The 11,634-nt window shown below is 41.9% G+C and overlaps 1 protein-coding gene across 1 annotated transcript; it reads right to left on the reverse strand.

Annotated features, from left to right (window-relative positions):
* Positions 1-2,193: 2,193 nt before the first annotated feature.
* Positions 2,194-4,381, reverse strand: LOC131880010 (ER degradation-enhancing alpha-mannosidase-like protein 1; the record flags this gene model as incomplete). Its single annotated transcript, XM_059226507.1, is given in 6 exon segments — positions 2,194-2,721; positions 2,854-3,024; positions 3,086-3,340; positions 3,416-3,731; positions 3,800-4,237; positions 4,360-4,381. Coding segments are annotated over 6 exon segments (1,676 nt in total), but the record flags the coding sequence as incomplete, so codon positions are not given.
* Between the last annotated feature and the right edge of the window lie 7,253 nt (positions 4,382-11,634).

The raw sequence follows: 11,634 nt of genomic DNA on the forward strand, positions 1-11,634 counted from the left end.
AGGCGGTAATGTGGGGTTATAATATCCTGGGTGCTGCGTCAAGAACCTATGGACAAGGGATCAAAATGGTTAGAGATTCAGGCAGAACAAATTGTGGAAGCCCCAAGGATAGCAAGAAAGAAGCCAAAATTGCAAATTTATTTGCAATTTAATCCAAATCCAAATAAAATGTAAAAAAAATTAGCCAAGTCCAGATTTCTTTACAACTCTTTGCCTAAGGTATAGAGGCCATATGAATGGATATATTTTTTGCTCTCTTCTTCATGCTCTTGAGCAAAATAGACCTGAAAGCATAGGTTGATAGGCTGATCATAGGCTGATCTTCATGAGCTTCAGCTCATAGAATAAATTTAATGCCACATAATTTGATAAATTTGAACGACCTATCAAAGTCTATTAACAAATAAAGAACAAACTGGCAAGTAAGAAGTCAAGCCTTCTTGGGTTCTGAAGTCTCCTTTGCTAGATTTCTATATAACTAACCTATTTCAAGGTTGTGGTTTCATTAACAATATGACTGTTGGCGCCAAAAGACATTGAAGGGGGATTCATATAGGCTGGTATGGCAAAGGAAATCACAATTCTGGACGTTTTGAGTTTCTCCTTGCAACTTGAAGAATTCTTTTGCCTTAAATTTCCGGCAGAGCTAAAACATTACAGTAATAAAAAAAGTCCACTTCACAAATTCATGGAGGACCTAGATAACTTTCTCAAAATCATTCCAGATCAACCCTCAATACCTAAGTATCATCAATCAGGACATTTAAACTCAACATCTGATCAGATTTACCTTCAAGTGATTGTGTAATCATATTTGTGTGCCTTGAATCAATCCATTCAAAACAACTGTCTGTGTAGAGCAAATAAATGATACTAATTTGATATAATCTAGGCGCAAGCCCCAGGATGTAATAACCTCACATGTCCACTCTCGACGGATCGTCAAGGATTTTTTTTAATCACTCAACCATGTAAACAATTCAAATGTTCTTTACTTTTTGTCTCAATCAATGCAGTTATCTCAAAATGAGTGGAAAATGTAGTACGAGTCCCATAGCACAAGAAGAAACTAGTTTTGCGATCAAATTAAAAAAAACTTAAGATTATGTGGTCCACAAGCACATAACAATGCCTATTCGAATTTGGTCGTTGACCTTTGGGGTATTGCCGCCATCTAGTGGTCATTTTCCAGATCATGATCCTACAGCTGTTTCTTCTCAAGGTTCATTTCCCACAACCAGTTGTGCTTTCAACCAAGGCAACCCGGCCAGGCAGGTCCGGAGCGACAGCTGCGTCAAAGGGCAATAGGGTGACCAATACCCACAATTCTGATAGCTCTCAAAAGTACTGATGTGATCAATCTGACTACGCCTCAAACTTTCAAACCAGTACTGCCAAGTTTGATCCAAGCTGGATTTTTTAAGTCAGGGAAGCCTTATATTTTCTGACCAATAAAATCCAGCTTGGATCAAACTTGGCAGTACTGGTTTGAAAGTTTGAGGCGCAGTCAGATTGATCACATCAGTAGCCCAAACATGCCCGGTGCCCAAACACAAATGCAAACAAAGACACTTCAATGAATTTATCAGTATGAGCTAAACTCTATTTTTCAGATTTACTTGCGTCATTACTGAAACACAAGAAACTTGAGTAAATTTAACTGATATAAGCTATTTCCATGCAAAAAAGGGACGTTTTCTATCTCCTGACCCATTCACTTAATTCAATATTCAACATTAATGAATAAATTTGATCAATGAAATTTGAGTCGAAAATCGGTCCATGCGAAACACGCCACTCTGCAGATAATTTCTGCCTGAATGAAATCAAAATTTTAAAGATTATTGTTAAATAGGAACTGAAGCATGGGCCGGAAAACCGTTGACAATAAATTTGAGTAGTCTCTACATTGCTTTAAATGACGGTCTCATTAGAAAAAGACTTCCCAGTTCAATCATTTGGCCCTTTATTTTTGTAATTAAATGAGCATGTAAAACCTTTATAAAACAGTCACTAGGGAGAGTTATCACATGACTCAAGAAAAACGAAGAAACAATTAAATTTGAAAAATTAGTGCTCACCCTAAGCTTACGTTATTTTATCACTTCTTTCTTCAATGTAATGTTTACAATGTAAATTAATCGAGGAGTTACAAATCACATAACAAAATCTGGAAACTATCAAATCAAGAAGAAAGAGCAACATGATTGTTTTTCAAGTGGTAGAATTTTTCATACATAATAGTGGTCAACTGTAAATGCCAAAAGTGTCAAATACTTGAGCAAGATAGATTTCATGTAAAGGCAATCCGTGCTCAAGTTCCAAAAAACCCTTGTTATCACAGCTTGAAAGAATGGTCCCATCTCCACCTGAATTGATATGAGAAGACTTGCGTGAACTATTCGTGAACATCTCCAAAGCTGTCGGAATAACATGGTCCCCTCCCGTCTTTTCATTTTGATATTTCGTTCCCAAAGGGAACACATGACCCTCAGTAGTGAAGATGAATCGTTCTCCAAACTTGTTGATTGGATTGTCTTCATCAAAAAGTAGAATGAGGTACTTGCACGTCTCAGAGAGAAAGAAAGACTCCTGCCGATCTTCCAAGGACTTATCCAAAACGTCATGCACTGTGGCATAGCCACAATTGGTCCTGGTGTGGTTGTTCAAGCTCAGAAGCACTTCACGACCCACGTGTAAATAGAAAGGATTCTTCGTGGCCTAAGCGTTGGCATTGTGCAAAAGATAATACAAGTTAAGTGAATGAATGTGTGTTTAAATGAAGAGAGATAAACACTGGCTCTTACGTCTCTTAGGAACCAATAAGTAACATTAAATAATTGTTGTACTTGCCTGGTAGAGAAGATAAGTCGATTCCACAAACTCCGGTCTTAACGGATAAAATTTAACATCAGGGGCACCTAATTTCCAATTGTACCTCTCGGGAAGACATCCATACCTCTTCCAAATTGAATAATAAAGGGCATGATGACAAATGGCCTCTTGTATATCGCCATGCAGGACCTTGACATTGAGAAATAGAAAAATATAGTGGCCATGGCACCCCCTTAATAATTGAGCACACCTGTAAGCCGGGAAAAGCGGCCTGGAGGGAATCAATCCAATCATTAATTGTGTCTCCGTTTCTCATATCGACATTAACATACATGGGATGATAGCCGACGCCGTTGTTACATTGGTTCCGTCCACGTCGGTGATGAGACTTTATACTATCGTAAATTTCTTGGAACATGGCTATGTCAGTCGGTTCTTGGAAAAGGATATAAGCTTTGAGTAGATACTCAAAAAATGAATCCATTCCGGCGCCCAAGCCGGACAGCTAAAAGCGATACGCGTGAAGCACTAAACCATCATCCGTCAAATGGATAGGAGACAAAAAATAAATGATACTCACTTTAGTGGCCCAACGACCGGTGTGAACGTCGAGTACATAGCCCAATAGGCCGGTGTCGGCGTCCCGCTGACGCCACAACGCATGAACGGCTTTCCGGGCATACAATTCATAAACGGGATCTGCCAATAGACGACTCAACATACCAAATTCAATGACCAGACTTCCCGCACCAGCCGTACAGGACTCGGTGTAACCGTCGGGCGGAACTCCATGACGTAAGTTGACGCGTGGATGAGGTAACCCAGATGAGGTATTGAAGGCCGGCAAGAGCCTGTTGGCCAGGTCTTGGGCTAGAGATAGGAGCTCTCCGCTATATCTATATCAAAAGTTTAGGATCAGGTTGGGCGGGCTTTGCCATGTTTGAAAGTCATAAGAGCAGCTTACCCAGCCGGTCGGAGAGAGCCAAAGAGTGGTGGATCGTGCTCAATAAGCAAATGTGCCGACAAAAGCCCGCCCAGCACTCGAATATTGGCTTCAAACACTTGAATTGTGTTGGAGCGGTCAAAATCAACGGAGTCAATAACGGCTTGAACGGCTCTTTGGAATTCACTGGCGTTGCCCATGATAGCCAGGGTGTCGAGAGCATCGACCAAAGTCAATGCATAGTCACCCAAGACGTCGTTGATATTGATGTTGGACGGATTCTCTCGGTCGGGACCTCGACCAGCACAACGAATGGGATCGAGCTCATCTAGCGGGAAAGCGCACTTCATGTAGCAATCATAACCCGTGTGGAACATGGCGCGGGCTTCATTCAACGTTTCGTGTCGGAGCCACTCAGGAAAATGATGGAAATGGCGAAAACGAGCCGGATCAAACAAGCTATAAAACAAGATAGGGAGGAATTTAATTAACGGCAGGCACAAACTAGCCCCAATCCAGACCTAGCAACACTCCCATTGTCAGAGACGGTAACTCGTCGACAAATTCTCGCCCACACTCACCCATAGCCTTTCAAAAATGCGGGTTTGGTAGGTGAGGTTTGCATCTGAACCCCCCCAAAACACCCCAAGGCCCAGGAGAGCAACCACTTCCCCCAAAAAACGGATGAGCGTCCACCAGACCTCTTCATGCTCCCCCCCTAACACTAAGAAAAAGAGTTCAAAGAGACTGGCTGGAGGACGACCAGTAAGGGGACCAGCAGCAAAAGGATCGAGAATGGATCGATCAGGTGAGCGAATGAATACCGAGTAACCTCAAAGAAGGGCAACCCGTTCAGGCAGCACCGCTCAACACCTATGACAGGAGGTGCGATTTACCTGAGGACAAAATTACAATCGTGTGAGTGTGTCAAGTTTGGAGGCCGATTCTAACAATACGTTCATGGTTTTCCGTACCAAAGCTCAACCCATCCAGTACCCTGTACATTTATTTACTTTTCGGTTCTTCTGGAGTTTTTTTCTCATACCAGATCTGCTTATGAGCGCAAGATACCTCTTGAATTCACGCAACTTTAGTACGCAACCTCCCCAACATGGCCTCAGCGAAACAACCTCTCTAAATGGCCCCAGAGAATTCGATGAAAGTGGATACCTTGGATTAAATTCACTAATGTATTATTCATTTATACACCTGACTTGAAAGTGCCACGAGCGAACCTCAGCGTCTTTGCCAAGCTAAATTTGAGTTCAAGATGGCATATTGCACAGTTTATGGGAAGCTTAACATTTACTTAGTCTTAAACTTCTAGAAATATGGACCATAAATGCCTTTCCAGCCACACAGTCTCCTCTTGGTCAAAGCAACTCTGGGCCACTTTTGAAATATGATAATAACAAATAATTTATTCATTGTGCACAGACAGATGTTTTGAATGGATTCAAGGCACAAACATATGATATCACAATCACTCGTAAGTAAATCTGATCAGAAATCGAGATTGAATTTGTTGATCGATGATACCTGGGTATTGAAGGTTAGTCTGGAATGGTTTGGAGGAAATTATTCAGGATATCCTTGAATTGTGGAGGAAATTATTCAGGATCTCCTTAAATTTTGGAGGGGGATTTTTACCAGCATAGATGACCCGCGGGAATGCGGGCAATTTGTTCTAGAGTTTTAGGAATGACTGGCACATGATTGATTTAGTAGTCTCATTCCTCGCAGTTCCAATGGGGTTAGATACATAATATGGATTCACGTAACACGTTCATTGTTTCCTTGGACGAAATTGATGTCCGTGTTATGGGATATATAGCTTATGGATACACTTGTATGTAATTTGTAATATCTAAGGCCTACCAAATCTTGCATCCTGCATATTCTGCAAATTTTGCAAAAAGCTTGCACATCCGAGATATTTCTGCAAATTTATTGCATCTGAAAATTTTGCAAGTTTTAGAGCAATGTTTGATATTTTTCTGCAATTTATTGTGCATTTTGAGCCATTTCAGCAAAAAAAAAAAATCAACCTTTGTGAATAATTTTCAAAAATTCTGGTCAAATTTTGGCAAAATTGTGAAATTAATTGCCATATTTGTTTTTCAAATCTCTTTAACAAAAAGTACTTTTTGTACTTTAATACCTATGTATTCCATTCGTCTTAAATAGCTCTTTTTATCTGAATTCAATGTGATGAGGGTTTTCACACAAGCATTTATTTCGGGATTATCAAAACATTGGACTTGGTCATCTCGTGGTCATATCTGGTATCTTCATGAATCAAGTTAAAACCAACGTGGTTTTCACACACGCACACAAAAGGCAGGAACAGATGGAACAAACAAACTCAAATCAACCTCATATTAGAGGGAGGAACAAGGACACACATTTTAAAAACTTAACAATTTAACATTGAAGGAACCCAAAGAGAGGCAGGTGTTTCATTGTTTTAACTAGCCTGGATATTTTGGAGGACTCAAAATTGTAAAAATTTATTGCAATTGACTATTAAAACCTGGTCAAAGAAAAAGCTCATGGATAGTGTTAATGAAGATACATTGTAAAAGATGCCTTCTTTAAATACTGCATTGTACCAATCGTCCCAATCTTCCAGATTTGTCACAATAGAGTAGTAGCTCTCTAATCCTCACATTATTCCTGGTAGGCTTTTCCTGAAAATGCATCTAGAATCATAATACTTTACACACAAAAGAGCAAATATAAAAATATTTGCATTTTAGAGGTCTCTTCACCCAGAGAAACCAAATTTGATCTAGAAACCTGCCTGGTTTAGGGTATTAATTTGGGGGTACAAGATAGGAGACAACTTTGAGGGCTTTTGAGTTTAAAGGTTTTGAAATAATGAAATGTAATGAAACTTTTGGCAAGTGCTTCAAACTTTTGCAAAATTAGTTTCACGTTGTCTTTTTTTGCTTTTAAACAGTCTTACATCTTAGCGTTTGTAAATTTTTTTTCGTGTGGAAAAAGTTATTCTATGCTTTCAAAAAAATATGTTAGTGATTACTTGGCCCAGAAAAAGAATTTTATTTCCGAGCCCTCCTGATCAGGGCAGGAGGCCCCATGGACAAGGCAAGAACCTGCTAATTAGGGGGAGCCCCTTCAAATCCAAGTGCTGGAAGATATTGTGATAGAATTTTCCTTTTCATCTACATTTTGTCTGATATGGAAGGCGAAAAAAGCCCTTACAGACCCCAAAAATGGTTAATGTCTATGTTTTGGAAAGTTCATACGCACATTTTTGTGCAAATTCGGTTGACTTCGTATGCAAATTTGGTGTCAATAAATACTATATTTATCTGTAAGTTTTGGCCGGCCCTAGCAATATGGCATACCGCTCGGGTCTCCTTTGCACACGTATACGAGGTTGCCATCTAGTAAGAAATATGTTCAAAAGGGCAGATGATGCTCTGCAGCAAGTGTCCAGATAAAGATAGCTTTGTTTTGCCTACCATACTTTAGTAGAGCTTCAAAATGGTTTGGAAATAATTAGGCAATGCAGATGTTTATTAGTACACTGAATTTTAAGTTCAAGCAACATCACAAAGCGCACTGATATCAAAATTTAGCAGAATTGAAATTCAGGTTTTCTGATTGTACGATTGGTGATCCCAAAGAAGTGATATTGTTAACAGTCTTAAGCACACCTTCAACATAAGAGGGAAGTCGAAGAAAATACGTCTCTCTTTAATGTTTGAAGAGAGTGAAGATATTCTGTCCGGATAAGAATTGTGCCACTTGGGGATTTCTTCTTCGCACTTTCTCTATACGGCCAATATCCCCTGTTAGGAGGGTTCCATACTTCCGAGCTTAGTCTACATGAATAAAGTGAAGAGGAGAATCACAGCAGGACATAAACAGTTGGGTAGAGACAAGCGATGAAAATCTTGATTATTGCAGAAGATTGGGTGGGTCAGATTGAACAGATCCTGTTTCTGCTCCCGCCGTTGATGACATTTGGACGGGAGCCGGAAAAACGTGCGTGACCGCCAATATTCCGAAGGGATGTCAGGCCAAGGAGAGTAGGGTGTTAGTGCGTCCTTGACCGAGAAGGTGGCTGTTGAGTCTTCTCCCCTGGGATTCTAATGTTGCTAACGCTGAACCTTTAACGCTCTTTGAATAAAGTAATGAGATCAGTTCCAAATCAAACATGGCGCAGTCGGTATCACTGTATTCTGCCTGTTGTTTTTTTTTAAAAGTGAGTCTCGTTTTGAGGACATGGCTACTACAAATACGGCTAAGGCTTCCCACAGGGCCTACAGAGGCCATTTGACGCGAGCAATCACTTCTGTCCGTTCCTTTTTCGACGGTCTTGAAGAAACTCCATCCTCCAATCTCCACGATCGAGCTCTTTTGCTTATTTCACGCGCAGATGAGGCCAAGTCTAAAGCCGAAGCCTCATTGCTGGATCTGTGCGATTCTTCGACCCCACAAGAGTATGAGTTGTTGGAAGAAGAGCTGAGTGCCGCCTCGGCAACCTTGGACGAATTGTCTCAAAATGTCCTCCAAGCTTTTGCTCATACTTTTCCATCCCAAACGACCCCATATGATGGCCCTGCCACCCTGCATCGTTCCCCTCGTATCAATGATGCCTTACGTCCTGAGAAGCTATCAATGGACGCATCTCTGCCTGAATTCAGGGCATAGCGCGAGGCATTTGAACTTTATTCCACGTCCAAATCGAATGACTGTCTTACCAATCGTGGACAACGGGGTTATTTCAAAGCCTGCCTGGACCTCAAACTTCAACAAAGCGTGTCGTTGAAGATCCAAGATTCGTCATCTCTCGAGGCTGCGTGGATATTTTACGTGGGATATTTTTTGCAACGCAAACCGGTCCTCACCCGCAGATATGAATTTTTCCAATGCCAACAACAACAAGGCGAATTATTCTCCGATTTCTACTTGCGACTTCAACTCCAGGTAAGGAGGCCGATATTATTAATATGTCAGAGGACGATATCTACTCAATGCGAATGATAACGGGTACGACTGACACACGTGTGCGTGAAGAGTTTCTCCGACAAGGCTCCATTTCACGTGAAGGCCTAGTCGCCATAGCCAACTCGTTTGAATCGCCAATACCATTGAGCAATCCTTTAAAAGATCAGATTCCCCCATTCCACATCTTTCTGCAGTCTCGCTTATCGAAGGGCCGCAATAATAAATCTTCTTTCACCTCTTCAAATGCATATCCAACCAACCTATGCCATCGATGTGGGACCAATGACAAGCATGCTAGCGGAGGGGAATGTTTTGCCGAAAATATGACTTGTTTCAGATGCAACAAGAGGGGGATCTGGCTTCCGTTTGCCACAACAGGAAAATGTCTCGGGGACCTCATACTACCCCATTCAATTCTCGCCCTCGTTCACCCAGGCCATTTAATTCATTTAATAATCACTCTCCCGTACTTCCTCGGTCACACTCTCCTTCGTCTACTAAAATCTCGGTCCCCTTCGCCAATGGGACATCCGAGGTCTCCTGTTCGGTAGTTTCGATCAACGCTCTTTCCCTCCCCAAGTCTCTGAGTACGCCACTCATTAACACCACGATCACCCCGAAACGAGGCAGTGTATTTTCTGCACAGGGCGTTGCCAGACACAGGAGCCACGGCCCCAATTATTGCCGAGAATCTGATCAAGCAGAACAACATACCCATTGATAATAATCAATGTTTAATCAAGGCAGCCAATGGTACGGAAATGCGTTGTCTGGGCTCGGTCGATTTATCTGTCGAAGTCGAAGTCAAATGACTTCTACAACTGCTTTCGTTACTCCAGCCTTGCAAAGTTCGTTTTATTTGTCATGGTTCAATCTCGTCGATTTGAAAATCATACCACATAACTTTCCTAAGCCCATGGTTCAAATAAAGCAACTATTTTTAACCTACCCAAACGATCTCGTCCATGCTGCCCTTCAGCCAATCTTTGTGCAGTTTGACCATGTTTTCAATGAGAGAGACATATTACCACCTATGAAGGGCCCCCCCATGCATATTACCTCAAGGCGGATGTGAAAATTGTCCCAAAATGTGTTTTAGTCGCTCGGAGAATTCCATTTGCTTTTGTGGCTGATGCAAAGAACGACCTTGAAAGTCAATGCTCAGCAGGTATTATCGAACCTGTTACATGGCCAAACACCATGGACTAGCCCCGTAATCTTTATTCCAAAACCAAACGGGAAAGGTATCCGTATGGTGACCGACTATACGTCATTAAATCAATATGTGAGAAGACCTATTCATCCGTTCCCCACTCCATCCGAGATAGCTTCGTCAATTCCCCACATTGCTCGCTACTTCGTCGCACTCGATGCTCGGAAAGGATATTGGCAAATTCCTTTGGACGAAGAGTCTCGCGACCTAACCACTTTCTTAACTCCTTACGGGCGGTTCCGATATTGTCGCGCTCCTATGGGGCTGAATGCCTCTGGAGATGAATATTGTCGGAGAGGGATGAAGCCCTACGTGACTTAAAGGAATTCATAAGATTGTGGATGATATTCCTCATTCATGCTTCTTCTTTGGACGAGTTGAAGGAGAGACTGTCGGCAGTGCTAGCAGCGCTGTCAAGAGTATGACATTACCTTATCAAAGGCGAAGATCCAGGTGGGAAAAGAGGTCAAATTTGCTGGGTTCGTCATCAATGCTAATGGAGTTCGACCCGATCCAGACAAATCTGCGGCCATTTCTAAATTTCCTAAACCATTGAATATCACTGATCTGAGATCATTCTTTGGTCTGGCCAACCAACTGGGTCAATTTGTTCCCGATTTGGCTCACGTTTTGGAACCTTTGCGCCCACTCCTCGATCCAAGACTCAATTTCAGTGGCTCCCAGAGCAATTGAGAAACAGAGATGAAAACTTGATCCACGAGGGCAATTTTTATTTGGCATTTTCCAAATTCTTCGGGGGGAGGAAAAAACTCCTTGGCAGGAAGTTTTCCAATTTCTTCGACATATATTCAACTTTTCGCTCCTTCTCGAAGTCATTCAGCCAGCCAACCAACTAACCAACCAGCCAGCCAGTCAGTCAGTCCGCCATATAGAAGAGTACGTTCTCTGGGTACCATAGGTTGGTTTTGTAAACGGAGTTCTTTCCAAAATGTTTGCCGTGTTGTGAGTCGTGAGTAAAGCGAAACTTTTCTGCTGGCATTCAACCATCTTTTAGTATCGAATTTCCGGATAACACGGAATGAAAGAAAAGGTCCGGATGGGGACTTTGCATTTCCATTTGCTTTTGGATCCATACCTCGACTAGTGCTGCTGTACTACTGGATTGGAAGAGGCTCATGGAGGATCTGGTTTTTCCTCGGAGGCCAGATTCGCCAAAGGATGTTTCCTCCCATGTTCCATCATCATGAAAGAAGGGGACAAATATCCCGAAGTGGAACAGGTTCCAGGCTTCAAGGAGAGGAGATTGGTCCAATGGTTCAAAGTTACATCAAAGCAAAATAAAGGACTTGCTGGGTGAGATGGTCCAAAATCAAGGCCGTTAAGTGGAACAAACACCCAAACTGCGTCTTGAGAGGGGGTTAAAAAGAAAAGATGGATCAAAGTGGTCCAAGGTGACTGAGAAATAGCTGTCACAGAGGTTGACTGTCCTCCTCCGAAAGTGGATTCGTTAGTTGGACATTGTTTTGCGGATTTGTGTCACCAAAAATCTGGGAATTAGTTTGTGACTTCGGAACCTTTAGGCTGGCTAAGTGTGAACCGCGTTGGAACGGAAAACTTCGCGTCCAAGCCAACCTTGATTAAGGCTTTGAAAGAAAAAACCACAGGATTTGACTCGAGAGCTACTTCTTTATATGGCATATAT

The sequence above is a fragment of the Tigriopus californicus genome, chromosome 5 (genome assembly GCF_007210705.1).
Source record: "Tigriopus californicus strain San Diego chromosome 5, Tcal_SD_v2.1, whole genome shotgun sequence".
Classification (NCBI taxonomy): Eukaryota; Metazoa; Arthropoda; class Copepoda; order Harpacticoida; family Harpacticidae; genus Tigriopus; species Tigriopus californicus.